The 21,593-nt window shown below is 48.0% G+C and overlaps 1 protein-coding gene across 6 annotated transcripts in view; it reads right to left on the bottom strand.

Annotated features, from left to right (window-relative positions):
• Positions 1–15,316: 15,316 nt before the first annotated feature.
• SFMBT2 (Scm like with four mbt domains 2) overlaps positions 15,317–21,593 on the bottom strand; it is a 220,159-nt gene continuing 213,882 nt past the window's right edge. For all 6 annotated transcript variants that reach the window (XM_081796040.1, XM_078450465.2, XM_081796039.1 and 3 more), the window contains one exon: positions 15,317–20,275. In XM_081796040.1, the coding sequence (XP_081652166.1) occupies positions 20,135–20,275 (141 nt within the window). In that variant the 3' untranslated portion in view covers positions 15,317–20,134. The remainder of the gene's footprint in view (positions 20,276–21,593) is intronic.

A 21,593-nucleotide genomic window follows, 5' to 3' on the forward strand; every position in this document is an offset into this window, starting at 1 on the left:
GAATCTATATGCCAGTAGCATGATTTACCGAAATCCAGTGTATTTTTTTGTTGTTGTTTCTCTGGGGGGGGGATTGTTTTGTTTTGTTTTGAAATCCAGTGACTTAAGAGGTAATCTACATCACAGAGGTCAAGTGTAAGAACATGAACACTCGACTCCGGTCCCTGATCTCCCAGTCCCAGCTGATGGCCGTAAACTAGTTTCTTTAATTTCTGCATGGCTTCGTTTGCTCATCTGTAAAATGAAAATAGTAACAGAGAACATCTCATAAGGCCGTTGGAGGATTAAATGAAATAATCCCTCTAATCCACGGAGGTGACGGCAAATCTGGACGTCCTGGAGGCCTATTTGGATACTTAGGCAGAGGGCTGGCTCAGGGGGTCAGTCAGCTCAGCAGAAGGAGAGCTGATTTAGTTGTTTACCTCTGAAGGCTCCCCTTTCTACAAAAAGGCCATTCCCCCAATCCAGGAAGCATCTACTGTCACACAGTTGCATAGATCTGCTGGATCCCGGAACTATAAACATGTGGATCATGTTCAGGTAGAGCTTCCTTAAGCATTGACCAGACTAGAGTTGTCCATTTATGCCTGGTCCATATTGTAGGTTAAGAAGTCAGGAGATGGCGTGAGCTCTGCTTCCTCTTGGCTTATAGGTCACCCCTTCCCCATGACTCTATTTTATATCTGCACCTCAGCGTGCCAGTGCTGCGTGCCCATCACCTGTGAGCCAACAAGACGTCAGCACAGAGCCTGGTCCGCCGTAAAGGCTCAAGAGACGTTTTGATGATGTCGTTGACGATGGTGACAATAACGTTGTTTGAACGCTGGGTACGGACATCTTAGTTCTGAGCTAGGGGGCTGAGCTGCCATCTATAAGATATATGAAATTCAAACACAGTGAAAATGTAAGCATATTCAATTTTGCTGGAGTTGGCATGAAGGAAGTTAAAATTATTAAAAAAAAAAAACAAATGATCAGTACTGATCTTTGCAAAGGGAAGATCGTGTCCCATGTTTTTATTGCAATTACATTGGACTAGAAATCTGGAGAATTCTAGTGTCAGATATCCCTCTATCTGATTTTTCTGTGAGAATGTACATGCCTTGAGGTCAAGGATTATGCTAGTTAATGTTTATGCCCAAGAGAGTTTACAATACGTTGTAAGCATTTATAATATACTGAACAAATGAATAAAGAAATGAATCTTCCCATGACTAATCTCAACCCACCATGATCTTTCCATTCTTTGAAGTCTGCTTCTCAGACATTGTATACTGCAAAATCAAGCACTTGACTACAAACTATCTTAGGTTATTTTCCAGTTCTTTCATGTATGTGATGCTCTCATTTCTTAAATTTTTAAACCCTCAAGGTTATCTGAACTCCACTTTCCAAACTGGACAGTCCACCGTAATTCATTCATTTTGTTTTTTTACAGCATTGCTTTTGTGCCAGGAGCTACACTAGCTTCTGGAGATTCGTCTGACAAGGAACAAGATACAATAATGCCGGCCTCCAAGAAATCCCAGCATGGTGAGGAAGACGAGTCAGGAGCCAGGATCTCAAACACTGTGCATAAAGATAAGCCCAGGGTTCTGCGTGAACACGGAGGAGGGAAACGGACCTCAGATTGCGTGTTTCCCAGCGTCTTTGTCTGGACTGGAATAAATAATAAATACAAAGCAGCTGGCACATGGTACCCACTCCACAAATGGCAATGCACATAGTGTTTACCTTCCTTTCCACCACTCCTCAGTGCAAATAACTCTATTACTATCACATAAATTAAGCTGCTTTCTTTAAAGATGCTGATTTTCAGAGCGCTAGTGGATGTGACCATTGCAATGTGCTCAGCCTAGAAAGAATCCGTGTTGTGTGAACTTCCCTGTATGCCTCTCAACACGATGTGATCATTCTGAAAATGGCGTGCAACCATCTCTCTATGAAAGGGTCTGCTTCTTGATTCTGACATAGGCTCTTGTTCCTCTAGCCCGGGACTCCTGAAGGAGTGGATAAGAACATTCCGGACTTGGAGAGACTCAAGACACTTCACCTTTCTGGTTGTGGTCAAATTCCTTCCTCAAATGTTCCTCAGCTGTAAGTGGTGGAGGGGGAAACAATACCACCTCAAGAATTGCTGTGATGATTCAACAGGATAATTCTTATCATACAGAGATCTCAGACCACCTATTTATTCAACAGGTATGAACTGAGCACCGACCGTGTGCCAGATTCTAAAGACACGGAGGAAGAGAAAAAGCAATCAAATTCACCTGTCCTCATGGAGCCACCGTCTCAGTGGGGGAGACAGAAGATGGCTAGACTCAGCAAAAACAACGTGGAATGTGCTGGAAAGGAGTAAGAACCAGGAAGGACAAGGAAACAAAGCAGGAAGAAGACTATGAGGGCAGAGGAAGGGGGCTGAGTCCTGAAACCAATACTACTCTTTACTCGAGACTACAAAATGATGACAATCATTTGTCATCTGAAAAGAGAACAATTACATTTCTATTTTGAGAAGACACCCAAGGAACTTGTTAATCCTTCTCACACACACACACACACACACACACACACACCCTGGGTAATAATTTCACATATTACCAGTGCTATGCCAGGGCTGACCAGAGTATGGAACCCTAGGAGTGAGTCATCCATGTTGGAATCACTGATGTCATTATTCCCTGGCCACTGGTTACACGTGTTTCCTGTCATGAGTGTTAGCCACCACCCCCCCCCCGCCCCCCGCTCTCTCTGGCCATAAGAGAAGCCTTTGGGGAACTGGTTGTTGGTGTCACCGAGTCCTTCCTGAGCTCACAAAATCCCCCATCGCAGAATCTTATATACCTTCAGGTCAGAAGTCCTCACTCCTGTCTCACGGCCAGACCACGTGGCACTCAGAACACACCCGAGACCGCATACCTGACCCCCCCACACCAGCCGGCATTGGAGGAACCACGTTGGGGACGTTGAGCGGTCATTGACTAAAGCTGGCAGGGACGTGAACACAAACTTGGGCAGCATTCTTTAAAATGGAGAAAAGGAGGCAAGAGGAAAGATTAGATCCAATTCGTCCCTGCCTTAGGAACGCCAGGATTTTGTTCAGCTGGACGAGGTGGAAGAGAATCCTTCTTCTTCTCGTCTCCTCGGCCCCCAGGGACACCGGTCTCAACCGAGCCCCAGCCCCCAGATTGCGGGGCAGTGTTACTTCAGCCACCAAATATGCTGACGCCGAGTATTCCTACCTGGACTCTGTTGTCATCCAGAATGCCACCTTCCACCGGCCAGGCCAACAGTCTCTCTTTAAAGCAAGCTGTGCAAATCCCGCATTTGAGCAAGGGGCCCCCGTGCTCCGCTTTGAACGCTACAGCCTCTTGCGTTGGTTGGCATCTGATGAGAAGCACCTGGGGAAACACGGCAGTCCTCTCACGGGACAGGTGCTCATGGAAGGTGCAGAAGCAGATGCTTTCCTGGGTCCTCTGCTGCCAAGATGGCCCCGGGGTGGGGGGTGCTTGTACTACAGAAAGAACCTTGGGCGTGGATCTGCACGAGGAGAGAGGCAGGGAGAAAACCCACCAGCGGCCACTAGCACGGTCACTAATCAGTGCGAATGATGAACAGGTGTGACCACTCCAAGTCTCCATGTCAAGTGGAGCTTTTCTCCAAGACGTCATGGCCGCAGTGGTCTCCGATGTCTTTTTCCTTGGGGAGTTCATACATTTATTTCTTAGGAACTATGCGATTATTGATCGTATGAACCTTTTGTCGTAATTCTACAAACATTTTCCCAAAGCTTTCCTTATTGTGTCTTCCAAAGTCACACTTGTTATTTTATTCTCTATTTGGTGTTGTGTAAAGACAACCTGTCACGACAATATGCTTCAATCTTAATATCTATCGGTATAAGTGATGTGTTCGAAGTATGAAAGTGGATATGGTATCTTGGTAGGTATTTATGGGTGGCTCAGTCAGTTGAGCGTCCGACTCTTGCTATCGGCTCAGGTCACGATCTCACGGTCCTGAGATCAAGAGCCAGGTTGGACTCTGCACTGAGCCTGGAACCGGCTTAGGATTCTCTTTTCCTCTCTCTCTGCCCCTCTCGTTTCTCACGCTTTCTGTCTCAAAATAAATAAATAAACGGCTAAAAAGATTTTAAAACGTAAGCATTTATATATAACATTTTGTGATTTTCAAACATCTGTACATATTATCTCTTAATCCTCACAATGGTTTGATTTAGTTCTGTATCTTCATTTGTAGAAGAAAAAGAAATAAGACTCATAATGGAAAAAAAAAAAAAGATGAATTTCCCCTTCCAGCAGGGAGGAAGAGGATGTTGACTCAGGCTCCTGCTGTAAGCAATTAGAAGACAGCACATAGGAAAGGATTATTTTCAGAAGTAGGAATCACAGAAAACAAGCCATCCTTGTGATCACACACCCTTTCTATTGGAGGCATTTGCAGACTGACTTCAGGTGACCAGCCGTCCTGGTTTCAGCACCTCAAAGTCCTGTGTCCCCAGATGTCCCTCCATCCCTGGAAAACTGGAAAGGTTGGTCCCTCCACCGGAAATGGAACTCAAACTTAAACAATGACCTAAGGGGAGAGTCCAGAGGTCGGAGGTTAGGAAAACTTAGAAGGCTAGGATTTATGGAGCAGAGTAACGGAGAGGTGGGAGCTTTGCAGAGAAGCTTCCAGAAATCTGCAGAGAATCCCCTGGAGTCTTTGACTGATTCCAGTCTCTGCCTGTGTGTAGATCTGTTCAAGTTTCTAGCATCTAGAGTGGAGAGGCGTCTTTGCAAATAGGCAGCATTCAGCAGAGACCTCAGAAGTGAGGCCAAGGTAGTCAGAGTCCTCACTCACCTTGCCAGAACTCCCAAACCAGCCTCACAAGCACAAAGAAGGAAAGCACCCGGCAGTCATGAGACCCCTGCTCTGGCTTCCAGAAGTCTGTGTCACTTCCAATCTTTAACCTGGGTGCACCCACAGCCACCCCCCTGTAACTTCCCTACGTCCTCGCTCTTCTCTCCACCTTGGGAAGGCTGGCCCCTCATTCCCACAGGCGGATGCTGACACCCAGCCCATCCAAGTGCCTAGAAACCTCCCCAGCCGCCCTAGGCTACATCATTCTTCCTGCCTGGGTAACTCCGACCCCTTCCCCATCGACAGACACAAATTTTATGGCATCAATTCCCTTGCTTTTCTTGATAGTTTTGTGCTTAATTATGTATCCGTACAAATATCTGGTTTAATTTTCATGATGGTGCCTGTTTTTGAATTTTGATAGCAGAATCATGAAGCATCTATGTTGTTGACTGTGGCTTGTTTAACTTGATATTGTTCTTTTAAATATTCATTCATGCTTTTGGATACAGCTGTAGATGATCCATTTTCATTGTTCTGCAGTCAGCTGATTCACCCAGCTTACTAATGATGGGTGTTGGGGTGTTGGGGACTATTACGAACAACGCTTCTACGAACATTCGGTATATACTGATGTTCACCATGATGCGTTTCTGAGGGTGTATTTCTAATAGTCCCATGTACTAATATTTCCATTTACTCTTAACATCCAAATGACCTAGATGCTATTATCCCAAGTTTGCACATGATGAAGGAAGGGCAGACAGATGTTAAGTTACTCACCCTAAGTACAGAATAAGGACTCACATCTGGACAGCCGGACTTCAGAGACCACACTCTTAACCACTGCTCTCTAGCGCCACTGTCCCCCTGCCCCGCCCCGTGTTCATCTCCCACTAGACAGAGTCTCTGAAGAGTGACTGTATTGTAGGAATCTTGCTACTTATGTCCCTGCCAGAGTGCCTGGTTCACAGCAACATATTTAACATATGCTAATTGAATGACTGAATGCTGTTCTACACAAGTATAAGAGAATGTAGTAAAAAACTTTCTTGTCGTTTGGCCTTAAAGAAAATGTATTCCCACCCCCAAAGAAAAAGTATTCTTTGGAATAGAAGCCATTCAGAACTACATTGTTTGCTCTTGTAAGACTTAGAACCACAACAATGCCATGTTTTTACAACTTATAACCAGATACTGTGGTCCAGGCTGCCCTATCATTAGAAAAAAGGTTAACATTTTAATTTTTTTAACGTTTATTTATTACTGAGAGACAGAGAGAGACACAGCGTGAGCAGGGGAAGGGCAGAGAGAGCGGGAGACACAGATTCTGAAGCAGCTCCAGGCTCCCAGCTGTCAGCACAGAGCCCGATGCGGGGCTCGAACTCACAAACCGTGAGATCATGACCTGAGCTGAAGTTGGACACTTAAACGACTGAGCCACCCAGGTGCCCCAGAATGTTAACATTTTAAAATACAAGGAAAACATTCAGGAGATAAGAGAACAAACAGCTTATGCAAAGCACACTGCCCAAGGAATGCTGGAGCCTTAGAGATTATATCTGAATTCTCCCAGGGTCTGGCACAAAGCAAGGATCTCTAAAACTCATTATGTACTCAGAGTCCCTCTAGTTGATTGTCAGTCCCTTGAACACAAGAACACGAGACCCGAGTATTATTCTGTTCTATTTTTCGCAATGCACCTGACACACGGCGGATGGTCTACCAATAAGTGAATCCCATCTCCAGCTTATGGCCGTGTTCCTGTGTTGGTCCCTTTGGAGAAGCTGGTCCATGATACGATTTGAGTTTGAAAAGCACCTTGGGTTTTGTTCCAGGTGAATTCACATTCACTTTGTGGAGGTTTCAAATCCCAAATCTGTCCTCCAAAAGTGAACGATTTAATATTTGAGCCTCAGCCCTCTCATTTATACAACGGTATCTAATAATGCCTGTAGTCTTCATTGAACTGTAAGGCATAAGTCGGGTAATTTGTGTAGCTCCCAGCACAGAGCTTAGCACACCATAGGTGTGAACCATCACGGCATGTTCGTTCCCATTGTACAGATGAAGAAATGGAAAAGTAGAGGGGCTCATCTACCTGACTCAGGTCATACCACTGGAGCACAGCAAGCCTGCAGTTTGGACCTCTTGATAACCAGCCTCTTCTTTCTCCTGGATTGAAATGGAGAAAGCAAGCTAGCACCTGAACCAGGCCCCTGCTCCCAAAGCAAAACCATGCACAAACATGGCCATCCCTACACAGTCAGATAATGCCGTGAGGACTTTCATTCTCACTTTGAAGAGTTAGGAGTAAGCCTTCAATTGAGTAAGAATGAACTCTGATGTTTTAACTACTGTCAGAGTAGGTAACAATTTGAGTGCCTTGGGAAAGGTGATTAAAAAAAAAAATCTCCCAGCGAAGTGTCTTCTATTTACTATTGAATGTAGTTCCCAGGTGGCTTCTGTGGTAAGGACCTTGCAGGCTTGAGCAAGGCAGAGCTCCTGACCTGGTGGCTTGGCATCTGGCTGTAGACATCTTCCTCCAGATATCATCATCCTTAAAACGTCTGAACTTCTTGCCGGCATTGAACAATTTGGAAATTTCACAGAAATATCTGGATTTCTGGTTGCCCTTAGAAAATGAGAAGACAAGGCAACCGTTGGCCTCACTGTCCCGGAGGTGTCCGAGTTTTCGATACTGCTGACCAGTAACCTAGGACCTTGTAGAGGGATCTGAGAAGCAATGGAAACGTCACGTCCCTCTTGAGTCCCAGCCTGAACCCTCTCGTACACACATCAGCTCTGCTTTCCTAGGCAGCGATTTCTGTGAATGGTCTGCCTCCTTTCCACATGGCCTTCCGCCCTCTGATGAGCAGCTAGGACAGTGCTGTTTTTCTCCCTAATGGACTCAGCACCGTGCATCTGCTTAATAGGCATGAATCGTTTTTGTCAGATGCCATCAGCGTTCTCTTGGGTTTCTTACCAGAATGATTAGCTGCACGTAAGCCATAGTGTCTCATAAAATGTTTCCATTTCAGCTCATTTATAGGGATTATTGGGACAGCACTGATCAGGTCACTTGCATGTTAAGGATGCCCTATTTCAGCTGGGTCAGTTGGTCGGTGACATACAGCACAGGTGTCTGTATTACAACAGGGTCAACAGTTTGTGCCAACAGAGGGGAGAGCATGGGCCACTTTGTTCAAAATGTCGTAGGTCAGCATGATCAGTGTGAGGCGTAGAACCAAAGAGACCGTTCCCACCTTCCTACCGCTCTAACGTCACACCTCTCGGCTACAGGGATTTATGACAAGTCAGAAGGGGTAGCATGCAAAGCAGTTTTTTCAAACCATTTGCAGAAAAACTGAGGTTTTTTACTAAGACTTAAACTATGCAGAAGAGACATTTAGAAATGTCAACTAGCTGAGCGTTTTGGGAATGGAAACTTCGATGAACCCCGTGTTAATATGAATTTTCACATGGGCTAAAAAATCACATTTCTAAACAGCCCGAATAATGCAAAATGTAGTTTTGTCCTCAGAACATGCTCTCATACCACCTGCTACTTGGAATGTTTTGTGTGTTTTTTTTAAGGTAATAATGAAGAGACTTTTAGGCAAGATGACTTTCATGGAGACTGACATCATTACCTTACTGAAGAATTTATTAAAAAAAAAAGAAACATGAGTAAGTAAATAATTGCACCATCTTCTGGACAGAAAGGTTCAACAGGAGGAAAGAGGTCAATGATTTCCAAATGTTCCCATAAGTTTAATAGAATTCCAATCAATATCGCAACAGAGTATTCTCTGGAGTTCAACAAGTTCAGTCCAAAATTCACGATGAAGAATAAAACTACGAATAGCCGAGACAGCTTTGAGTCAGAATAAGATGGGCAGATTTCCCTTTCTGAGTATCAAGAATTATTATAAAGCCCCAATACTTAGTGTGGCAATGACATCGGGATGGACAAACAGACCAATGAAACACAATATGGAGCCAGACACAGACCCACACGTATACGTAAACGCTAAAAGTGACGCAGATCGGAATGGCAGGTCTGTGGGAAAAGGAGAAAATCCTCAGCAGACAGAACAGGGTCATTTGATGGTCTGACTCCTTCCCTGACTGTACCGTTCCCACACTCCTCGGACTGGCAATAACCACAAAGTCTGCCAAGCCCTGGTGAGGACTTCGTGCAGGTGTGATGCTCGTATGGCAGGACTGTGAACTGGTATCACCTCTCTGGATGATACGGGAAACACCAAGATCCCCCCCCCACCCCAAAATATTCTGGAGGGGCTGGAACCAGTCAAACTTTTAAAGGAAAATAAAAGAGACCATCTGAATGTCTTCCAAGTAGCAACGGGTTCTTCAACAAGAGAATAAGAGCAAGAACCCTAACGGAAAAGAATGCTATATTGAAGTATATTAAAATAAACACCTCTCCGAACGACAAAGGACAAAGTCAAGTGACAAGAGGAAAACAAAGTGGACAAATTTACAGTGCAGACAACTGATAAGGGATTAACCTCAAGGAGTCATTTTATGAAACGCTTATAAATCAGCAAGAGGAAGAAGCGGGGGAGGGAGAGAGAATGAGAATGTGTGGTTATGAGCAGACGATTCGCAAGAAAGACAGGAATGGCCAAAGACGCTCGAGGTCACTAGTCATTACAGAAGCGCAAATGGAAACTATCTGGAGTTATCACGTCTATGCTCGTCAGATTAGCAATGACTAGGAGATCGGCCAAGGACGGGCAGGGGTGTGGGGCCAGGGTGGCTCCCACATCCCCGGCAGGACTGCAGACTGGGATCCCCCTGCGATGCCACTGGTGATATCCAGCAAAGCGGAGAAGAGGCACAGCCCATGACCCACAAGTCCGCCTTTAGAGACATCCCAGAGACACTGAAGCACGTGTACATAATAAAAACTGTACAAGAATGTTTGGTACAGCAGAAACACTGAGGTCCAAGAGTAGGAGGATGGAGAAGGAAATTGTCTCACATTCAGTGGAATTTATGCAACAGTGAAAAGAAATGAATCAGAGATACATTAATATGCGTAACTCTCACAAAGAGGATATTGAGCAAAAACAGCAAACTGCACTCTGATGCGTGCAGCCTGATAACACTCGCTAAAATAGTGAGATCCCATAAAACAGAAGCACGGGTCATTACGATTACATACAAATGCAGTCAGAATATAGAAATACCACCTACAATTGGAGCACACCAAAGTCAGAACTGTGGTCACCTCTGGGATGCGAGGGAGGGAAACAGAACCAGGGAGGAGATAAAAGGGGGTTCGACTCTACCTATAAGATTTTATAAAATACATAAATCTGAAGCAAATATGGCAAAACAGTCATATTTGTCAAAGCTGAGTGAGTGGCACACAAACATTTGTTATGATGAATCACCTCAATATTTATTGAAGCTTTCTTTTTTAAAATTTTTTTAATGTTTTTATTTTTACTTTTAAGACAGAGAGAGACAGAGCATGAGCGGGGAAGGGGCAGAGAGAGAGGGAGACACAGAATCTGAAGCGGGATCCAGGCTTCCAGCTGTCAGCACAGAGCCCGATGCGGGGCTCGAACTCATGAACCGTGAGATCATGACCTGAGCCGAAGCCGGACGCTTAACCAATTGAGCCACCCAGGTGCCCCGTACATGTATTGAAGCTTTACAAAATATTAGAGACATAAAAATATTAACTCCACCCCAGAGAGCATGATTACAAAATAAACTGACGAGCAATTTTTAAGTGACATAAACTTGATTTCAATATTGTGTTATAAATATATATGTGCAAGTGCGGTAACGTGGTAACTAGATGTAGTGAGAGAATAGACTTAACGGCTGCCCTCTACTTTCAATTTTTTCTAAGTTTATTTATTTCAAGAGAGAGAAGAGAGCATGAGCCGGGGTAAGGGGTAGAGAGGGGGCGGGGGGTAGAGAGGGAATCCCAAGCAGGTTCTGCACTGTCAGCACAGAGCCCAACGTAGGGTTCAAACTCATGAACCGTGAGATCATGACCTGGGCCGATATCAAGAGTTGGACGCTTAACTGACTGAGCCACCCATGCATCCCACCTTTTCAAATTTTCTGTAACACACACATATTACTTTAATAACCAGAAAGAACATTTTTAATTTGAACCTCCAACCCATGTCTTAAAGCAATCCAAAAAGGATTCATGTTACGATGAGCGTTCTCAATGGCCCAAGGCTTGTATGTTTCCCAGGCTCCAGATGATGGCTGGATTACACCAGAATATTTCACCACTATTATTTGTACAGTGCATATACAAATATAATAATAACTGCCTCCTGCCTCCGGCTAGTTACCTGGAAAATAGATAAGTTTATAAGCTGAAGCTTTACTGGTGGACTCCCAGGCTGAGGGGAGGAAGGCACGGAAGGGTGAACACATCGTAGTGCACTGTGTTGCTGGCCAGGATTTCACGACAAGGCACGAGTGGTTGTTCAGACGTGTGGGAGGTCTCTGGGCAGATGTCCAGACCACCCTACTGGGGAAAGTCCATCTGGGGGAGGACGGCAGAGGAATTTACCTGCTGGTCACCTCCTGTCTCTCATTGATTAATGTTTGCCCATGGGACAGGAACCCCTGGCACTTCCAGTTTCAGGTTCCGGATTCCAGTTCTGCCACTGGGGAGAAGCCACCGTCCACACAGCCCAGTGCTTTGCCTGGGTGCAGAGACGGAAGGCGTGGAAGTCTGGATGGGTCTGGTACAATGGGCTCTGGGAGCCACAGTGCACGCGGCTGCCTGCGTGGCGGTGTGGGCCGGGCCTCAAGGGGCAGAGGAGCAGACGTGACTGCACGTGATGTTGGGGGGAAGTACTGGCCACAGAGTCCGGGGCTGTGCATCAAGGAGGCACAGGTCCGGGAGTCAGTGGGGTGCCGAGCACACCCAGAAAAGTGCATTCACTGACCCAACACCGCCAACCCGTGGTGCCCCTTGTATACTCTCTCCCATGACGACCAACTCTCGCGTGCTCAGAACAAGATGCCCCACTGTCTTTCCAAGACAGAAAGTGCAAGTTCAATGTGCCTGAAAGCTCTATTCTAAAAAAAGCAGGAGCATCCACCTACCCCTGTTTTACAGAGTGGATCCATCATCCGGCCAGCCTTCTGACTTCTTCCTCAATACTGCAAAGAGAATGTTCCGGCATTTCCATCGTGTTTACTATAGGCCAGCCTCTGGGAACCATCTCACGTAAGCATTAGACTGGCTCCAAGCTGTCCTTACGAAAATGCTAAATCCCAAGTCCCAGGTAAATGCCCAACATCCAGTCTCTTAGCCAGTGTTTGGTCTAGCTTCCTTATCTACTTCTGCCTAAGCACCCCCAGCTTCTGCGGGTACATTAGCCACTTCCCGCAATTCCTGCGGTGTGTGGACAGATCCTTCCAGGATCAGCGTTTGTAATTCCCAGCGTGGGCTGTCCTGAGCCCCATCCGGTTATCACGGAAGCAATGACGCGCAGGGAGATTGTGATACCCATCTCGAGAATACAGTAAAACCTTGGATTGTAACCTGTTCTGCGAGTATCCCACAAGACGAGCAAACACTTCTAATAAATTTTAACTTGTTAAACGAGTGACGTCTTGCAATACGAGCAGTACGTGCTGCCAAACGTCACTCGATCGCAACTGAGCCAACGGTTCTTGAAATTCGCTTTGATATACGAGCGCTTTGGATTAGAAGCATGGTTCTGGATCGAATTATGTCCTCAAACCAAGGTTGTACGGTCATTTTGCATTCTGTCCTCAGGCAAGAGGAAGGCCTGCTAGCTAAGAGGCGTCAGGACAACATAGGGTTCAGGATTCTTGGCTTATGTACTCCGTGACCCTATCCCAGCTTTCAGAAGCTCTCTCGTAGACGATCAGAAAAAGTCACCATCTGATTTTGCAGAAGGAAGGCTGTCAAGGTTGCACACTTCATATCCTTGGCGGCAATGCTATCCTTATAATCAGATCCCGGGCCTGATTTTTCGGTAGGTCTTCCCCGTGTCTGTGTCAGATGAGAGTTGTCTCTGAAAGCTGCCTTGGATGCACCCAAGCTGGAAAAATTGCTTTCCTAAGCCTTCCTGTCACTTTCCTTTCCAGGGCCACCACGGCCAAGTGCACACCCCCCCCCCCCTCCCCGTAGTCTTTACTGATATCATCGCCCCGCCCATAGCCTTGCCTTCCACCTGCGGTTCATCCTCGTCAATCACAGGCCGGAGCTTGAGTGATGTTGAGGCCACTGCTGGGATCTGTTATCCCAGAGGTGTTCCTATCGGCAAAAGGGTTCCTATTGGTTTCAGATGGGTAGCAATCCTATTCTAAATCCCATCTGGAGGGTCTATTTTCTAGAAGATCTGGTCTTTCTAGAAGACTCTGGTCTTTCTAGGAGACCAACTGTCGAATTTGGGGTTCCAAACAGAGTCTGAGGCAAAGCTTCTATGCTAGTGTGTGGTTGTGGGATTAAATAACCCAGCAACAGAAAGGAGGGAAAATGGAAATTAAAGCAGGGGAGGAAGGAGAGAAAATACAAGGTGATGTGCTGAGTTGGCCTCTGCTTAAGAAAGCAACGGTGGTAGGGGGCACCTGGGGGGCTCGGTCGGTTAAGGGTCCAGCTTCGGCTCAGGTCAAGATCTCACGGTTCATGAGTTCGAGCCCCGCGTCGGGCTCTGTGCTGACAGCTCGGAGCCTGGAGCCCGCTTCGGATTCTGTGTCTCCCTCTCTCTTCCCCTCCTCCACTCACGCTCTGTCTCAAAAATAAAGAAACATCTAAAAAAAAAAAAAAAGAATAACACAAGAAGACTTTTATGTGAGTCCAGTGAATAGGACACTTCCAGACGGCAAATGAGCTAGTCCAGGGTGGGGCTGACGTCACAAAATGTCCTGAAAAAATTAGTCCCTAGTCAGTCACTGGGGCCCCTCTACTATTCTGATGTAGTATTTTCAGCTCGCTGATTAAACAAACGTGCGGTCTTCCCACTGGAGCCACCCAAGGTCACGTCCATGCAAGCAGCTTTTTTTTTTTTTTTTTTTTTTTAATGTGGTCTTTGAACCTCCGGTAAGCATGACGCTGCCCCACAGCCTTGAAATGAAATGGTGGCAGTCCAAATGCCGGAAGGATGGGGAGTAGCTTCTAGGAACGGAAGGTTGTGAACAGCCCTGCCAGAGAACGGAAACATTAAAAATAGAATTGGTTTTTGGTGGCAAGATGGAGAGAAATGTAAGGGTTTTTTTTTTTCCCCCTCTTTTTTTGCCTTAATTCATTCCATTGAGAAGTCCGGAAACGTGTTCAGCTCCCACTTTATCCTGTCATATATTCAGTCTTTACGTGTCTTTGCCATCAAAGATCTTCAGGCACAAATAGAAATGCAATGATCGTATTTACTCAGCCACATAACCTTTGACTTCTTTGCGTCTAGTGTATTTTGAGAAAGTGAACAAAAGCTTCCCACTTTTGTCTGCCACCTTAGGCTTTGTTTTTGGTAGTGGAGAAAAGCTGAGAGAAAACGCTCCCGTGATTCAAAACAAAACACCCATTTTTTTAAATGTTTATTTATTTTTGAGAGAGAGACAGAGCATGGGCAGGAGTGGGGTGGAGAGAGAGGGAGACAGAATCCGAAGCGGGCTCCAGGCTCCCTGCTGTCAGCACAGAGCCCCACGAGGGGCTCGAACTCTCGAGCAGTGAGATCACGACCTGAGCCGAAGTTGGACGCTTAACTGACTGAGCCACCCTGGCACCCCAAAACACACCTTTCTACATACAGAACCTGACTGTCAGTAGGGGCAAAATAGTGTATTTGAAGAGAAGCTGGCTGGTTCAGATGGGCTGGGGTTGGAAGAAAGGGAAGTTGTTTAGGGTTCCTTTACCACCTTCCCCTAAATGCCCTTGTCCCCTTCGCCTGAGCTCTGCCCTCAGTAATGCTTACTGGCGTGGGCAGTGGCGGAGGGATAGGTTCGTGCTCCACCGGTGACACAGACCGCTCACAGGGCAGGGGCGCAAGGGGACCTCTTTTGTTCCAATGGAGATGCCAGACACTCACTGGTGACACGTTCACGGGACGGCCACACGTGTAAACACGGTCAAGTACTATTCTCCCAGACACAGTCCTCCCCGTCCTCCTCCGAACGCACCAGATCACGGAGGAACTGCAAAAACTGAAAACGGAAAGACTGCACGTGACTGTGTAGGACGTATTGTAGTATTTTAATAAAAAGGATAAGCACAAGCACGTTGAACAGAAAGTTCCAAAGCTAGCAGGTGAGTCTGAAAGCGATCACGTGGGACTTTCAGAGCCACAGTTATTAAAACCCTATAAACGTATGCTTTCGTGCCAAGCTGGAAAAAAGAAAAAAAAACCCAGAACAAAATGCAAACCCTAAAACTAACATTCAGTAACCTTAAACACGAAGACACCAACACCACTGTAGAACTTATCTGTACTTTATTAACAATGTGGCTTACAATTTTTTTTCAAGTAAAAAGCGTCTTTTTTTTCATTTAGAATAAAAATTAAAATATAACTCTGATATAGATTTTCATTTATTTACATGAAAACATATACAGAATTCAATCTTACAGCAAACCAAACAACATGCCCTTTGTCCTGCAAATTTCCAAAGTGAAAACACGAATTTTTCCTTGGGACACACCAGAACGGCACACGAGATATGAATCCAATTTCAGTACAAACTTCTCAAACTGGAATGTAAAACAGCAAAAGAACTTTGGACTTTCACGACTAGGAACAGTTTATGCTTCTAGATAGCATGCTACTTCCCATTCTAAACAACAAATGAGATGATTTTGTTCTCTTCTGTCGTTTCAAAAAAAAAAATCGTCTCCAATTCCCCCATCACGAGCAGATTTTTCGGCAAACGTTGGTCCCAGGACTCTCCTTTTCCTTCGGGGTAGCCCTTAGGTCCACCTGCAGCACTGCCCTGGCTTCCGGGCTGGTTTACAAGAGACCTACGTGCTCGCCGGCGCACTGAGAACAGATCAGTAAGATGGAAAGACTACCCGCCCCGGGAAACTGCTTGGGTTCTTTTTATCACCTGAACCACAGGTGGCTTTTAAACGAACACCCAAGCAGCGCCACGTGTCAGCAATGACAATGTCTTGGGTAAATTCTGTGGGTCAGAAATAGCACGATTCGATTCTATCGCATCCATGTGTGGGGATACCTGTAAACCAATTCTGGGGATAAAAGCCAGGAGAACCAGATTAAATATTCAACCGAGTTGAAGGGGATAAAGCAATTTCCAGAAGACTTTGAAATGGAAAAGAACGGCGGACGATTAAGAGAATCATGACAACATTGGGCTGCAAACAGAACTTTTCCTGGCGATTAGTTATTGCACCAAAAGACACGGGCTGTTATGTACACGTCTTCAACGACTTCTTCCTTAAAAACTACAGACACTTTAATTTATTACGTTTCCCTTCAAATCATTGCACACTCGATCACAGCGTTCTAAAGACAGTAGAGTACGTGGACCCTCGGGTCGCCACCTTCACCAAAAAATGACAATGATGCTCAAACCACAGCAAAGGTTTCAACGCTACTGTTTTTATAGTTCTATGTACAGCAAAGAAACAGAAATGGGCGTTCTACAAAAGAAGTATGCAAACCCCCAGTGCTTGCAAAACGAAAGGAGAACGGCTCTTTAGAAAGGTGTTTGGTGTAAGATAAAAGGCAGATCTCAGAACTTGCCTGATAACAACACTCAAAATTCTGAGAGACAAGTTAGGGCACTCAGACCAAGCTTCAAAGACAGAGCCAAACCAAGTCTCCAGAGATCACAGGAAGGGTCAGAGGGGGCGGCGGCAAAGGCTGGGGTCATCTGAATTTACCGAGGAACCAATCAAAGCAAACACAGGAAACGTTCTTTCAGATACGATCAAATAAGGAAAAGCAACCGTAGTAGCCGTGCAGCTCAAACACTGCGTGCGAGTCAAACTTTGATCAGAGGAACTTACTTTTAAAAGTGACGGGTGAGTTCTCTGTACTATGCAACTTCGTGGTGAAGGAAACTGGTTTCCGTTTTTTGTTGTTGTTGTTGTTGTTGTTTTTTGGTGGTTTTTAATTTTTTTTTTTTTTTTGAAAAGCAAAGAGGTTCGTCCACTGTGCCAGCCTGCTCTTTTCAGGTTTATATTGCCGTGGGGGGTGGATAGCTTCCCAACACAGTCCAAATGCAGTCGGCAAGGCGGGGGCTGAGCAAACTCCATTCGTCTTTGGATGGGACCGCGTGGTGCTTCTCGCCACGGAAGACGAGGTGGCATCTCTGCTTCTCAAGTGACACACACTGTGCAGACTGCAAAGTGTCCGTGTGGCCGGGAGGGGAACACGCTTCTCGGCCAGCTCCAGGAGGTAATGCAGGACCCCGGTACACAGAGGGCGGGACTTTGGTCCCAAAGTATTAACAAAGAGACAGAGCATCGACTGTAGCATCTGGGGAGGGAGAAGGGAGGGAGGCGTATCGCCTGTTGGGTGTTTCAACCAAGAAACATTAGGCTTGGGGCTGTGGCGGCACGTGGGGAAGAGGTGTAAAATCAGTATTTCCTGCCGTAAGAGGCACAGTAACGACACGGTATAAAATGTTCCTTGCAAATTGGCCCGAGGTATGAGACGGAAGCTGGTGTGGGTAAATCCTACGGAGAAACGGAGGCCTTAGCATTCCGGAGCCAAACCGCTACCGATGTGGGCCACACCCGCCACTGGCAATCCCCAGAGCAGCCAAGTTCAGGAGCACGTGGGCAACGCTCCCGGCAAAAGCATCTTCTTGGTCCTAAAATGTTTCCTGGCTCTCGACGGGCCAGCGGGTGGCCTGGACACGACCTTCGTGAAGGTCCCCCCAGGGCTGGGTCTTCTGCCTCTGGCCCCAGCCCCGACATCCTTACGGCTCACTCGCAAAACCGTGGTGGGTGAAGCGACTGATCGCCGCACAGAGACTGAGGACGAGGAGCGTGTTGGGCATCTGGCCCCTCGGGGGGGAGCAGGAGGCCCCCCAGCAGTGGTGGCCGTGACCTGCCGGGCCACCAGCGGAAGGACCTTCCAGCTCTGGCGGGGGCGGGGGGGGGGGGAGGAGGCTCCAGAGACGCCCGGAAGGAGCTGCTTGTTCCCGCGTCGCCTTTACTTGAAAGGGCACGACAAGGTCACATTCGTCCCGAAAGTACAAAGACATGTTGCAGCCACTACATGCCTTTGTGGTTCCAAGTGCAATGGGAACAGCTCGGCGTGAAAAGGCCACGGTGAAGGGTCCTAAGTGAGTCAGCGCGGCGAAAACGCCAAACACCTCGCAAAGGACACCCTTTCCAGCGGGCGCCCCAGGTTGAGCCACGGTTAAGGCCGCAAGCACGTGGCTGAGAAAGCAGGGGCGGGGGACCGAGAGGAGGGGGACGCTTCAGCTCAGGAGAGAGAAGCCTGGCTGCAGGCCGAGCGCCGGTCAGCGCGGACGCTTCCATCCCGACAACACCGCCAGCAGCACCGGGTTGGGACGTGGGGGGCCCTTCCGTCCCAGGGCCCCGGGCAGAGCCACTTGCCAAATGTTTAAAACTTGGTGCCAAAAATCAGCTACGGGGAGACAGTAAAGAGTCACCTGCAAAATATGTTTCCCATCTGCATCGGTAGCCAGGACAGAATGTTTGTAACAAAGGTCGGCGTCAGTCGCCACACTCTGCGAAATCCGACAGAAAATCACGCCTTAGAAACGTAGCCGACACATGACGGCTGAGAAGCCCACCGCATGGTGTCACCCCCGCTGCTGAGACTCTCATCAAGGAGAAAAGATGGAGGGTGGACGGTAAAAAAGAGTAACCGAAGGGCGGGCAGCCTCTGCTTTCGGTGTCGGCCTCCGGACACATCTAAAGGTTTAGTTTTCCTCGCGCACGTTCCGAAAGGCATCTGGACACCTGCTGCAGCGTGTGGGGGTGGGGGGGGGGGGAGGGCAGGGGGGAGCAGTCCATTTGGGTTTGAGTGACCATACCGGGTCCGTCACAGGCACACACACAGAGGGGGTGCTGGTCACCAAAACCCAGCCAATTCTCAGAGCCAGAGATCTCTCTGCCAGGGACTGAACCGATTTAACGGAAACTGCCCCAGAAATCAGCAGCCTCCCAGCCAGGGCGGGCTTCAGGGAACACTCCACGTTGTGGAGACCACGCTTCTTTTTCACCTACTGTGTGTGTCTCGTGCTGGCGGATCGGGACTCTCAGCAGGAGCAGGATGGGGACAAGGGGTCCCAGGGTGATCCGGTCATCCAAGATCGCAGTTGGTGGCCAGCCGTGCCAGCAGGAAGAAGAGCGGGGCTGGGCCGGGTCACTGCCGGGCTTCCTGTCGGGAACGCCCGCCTCCTGGGATGTCCCAGGGCCGGGCGCATCGGAGGAGCACTCGAAGCCAGTCTCATCAAGAGATTCAGGACAGGATCCTTCTGAGGGGATGGTTTATTCAAAGCCTCCAGAAGCTTCTTCCCGTTCCTGCCATTAAGCTCTGCCTTCAGTCCACAGCTCAGCATTTCCCAACAGACTAAAGGAGTCACCCCCCAATCTGGTCACAATTAACATTAGCAGTACGTGAAGTTCTACAAAACGCTGCAAACGGAACCCTCTACAGGCTCCGGATGTCCGTCGCTCAGGAAGAACCACTTCATCGCCTCTCCTTCCTAAAAGGCACCTCTGCCGGGCGATGACGGTCTAGCCCATCCTTCTGTAACCACATCCTGAAACATCGCCTGCAAGTGCGTCTGAGAAATGAGCCGCCACCAAGATCAGACCGCGGTGACATTCATGCCGCGAAAGCGACGTGTGCGCTGCCGTGGAAGAAGCATCCGTAATGACTGCAGAAAACCTCCCAGCCAGGCGCCCTCCTCGGGCACATCCAAAAAAAGACATCAGCTGCGCCTTGGTTTTCAAAGCAAAGCGGGGCCGTGGTTTAGGAAATGCGTCTGCAGGGAGCTGCCTGGACTCGGGTGGGAGAAACGGGAGACGCGGACGTACCAAGAAGCTCTTCGGTGCCCTCCAGTGCCTGACGCTGTCCAGAAGCCACCGCTGTGGTAGCGGGCGGGCCTGAAATCGCGGCAACGTCAAACAGGCTGGGGGGTGAAGAGGTCCGCCACGCTCCTGGCTTTTCGGCCCTGTCTTGTATACGCACCATCGCACGTCGCCCAGCAAAGTAAAGCTTCAGTCTCGAAACCTTCCCAGGACGCCGCATCCCAAGAGAACGGGTCACCTCGCAAGAGGGCAGCGTCAGTTGGCATACTGGGCGTAGAAGGCCACTTTAACTCTCTCGATCTGGTGGCACAGCTTGATGGCGGGCCCCAGCTTCAACTCCATGCATTCTTGCACCGTGGGAAGAGTCAGCAACAGGAGCGCTTGACCGTCGATGTCCTGCCAGGAAACAAAGCCACGTTAGAGCCGAGACACCGGGCGCCAAGGGAAGGTATCTGCCATGGCGGGCTTGGTCCTGGGGGCCAAAGGGCGTGAGGGGTGGCTGGTGGGGGTGAAGAGGCGGAAGAGGGAAACCACTGCAGGATCTCGTCCTTCTCAAGGAGATGGCCCCCTGCTGGGAGAGCACCCCCCCCCCCCGCCCCCTGCCCCGGGCCCTCCCGTGTTCTGCCATGACTTGACGTGAGCACTACAAAAGAGCTCTCTCCGAAAAGAAGCAGCTCTCTCTTTCTTACCCAGGTCTGAACTTTCACCATCGGGATGGGCAAGAAGACGCCGTAGAGGTGAGCGGCCCCCCAGAACAGTTTTGCCTTGAGGAAAACTCAGGTACGTAGATGCACACCATGGCACACATCTCCGTCTGCACACCCACATCCCCCAGAGTGAGGCGTACAGGGTCCCCCTCCCAGCTTCGCGTTAGTTAGCTCTCCACAGCCATGCACGGGGTCTACACGAGGAAGATGTTCATTAGAGTCTGTGAAGTCGCATTCACCGCAGGAGGAGGGGGCCGAGGCTCACCCCAACACTTTACCATCACCCTGACGGACATCTCTGCCCCTACTGTCACAACTGGGTTTATTTATGGAGACGTCGTTTGACTGGGGCACTGAGTTGAAGTGCAATCCCTTCTTCCTATCCGCCAAGGCAGTCTTCGTGTTCCAGAAGAAGTAAGAGGCTTCTCATGTTCCAGGGGAAGTAAGGCAAGGTAACGACACAGACCCATGGTAGAAGGAGAGCATAAAATGAACTCAGCGCCAAAACTTCTGCCGTCTGGAGAAGCAGTGAACCCAAGGCGCCATAAGCCGCAGAGACTTAACAGTCATGCGACTGCACACGCGCCTGTGAGGTCTCGGATATCGTGGATCATGAGCTACACAGAAGCTTATTTTCTTAAAATGACGGTGTCTTCAGCGGTCTTAAAAATCTCAAAAGCAAAGAAACAGAAAGCGTTGACCTTGGGAAGACCAACATGATCAGTTTCAAAAGCCACCTCCGTGTGCCAATAATCCCTGCTGAGTGTGGAGGCCGTAAAAATTAAGCGTTAATTTTACAAGTATCAATGCGAGTGCAGCTTCTGATGTCTCAATTACACGAGCCTCATCTCAACCGAGACTCAAACTGGACCTTACCGAACCCCGAAGTAAACCTATCAGTCTTGAATTTACACTGAAAGTAGGAGATGAAGGAAAGTGTCCGTTGAGTTTTTGGTGCTCTATTTATACCACTTTCCCCTTTTTCTATCGTACTCTTGTATGTTACT

The sequence above is a fragment of the Panthera onca genome, chromosome B4 (genome assembly GCF_046562875.1).
Source record: "Panthera onca isolate mPanOnc1 chromosome B4, mPanOnc1 haplotype 2, whole genome shotgun sequence".
Taxonomy (NCBI): Eukaryota; Metazoa; Chordata; class Mammalia; order Carnivora; family Felidae; genus Panthera; species Panthera onca.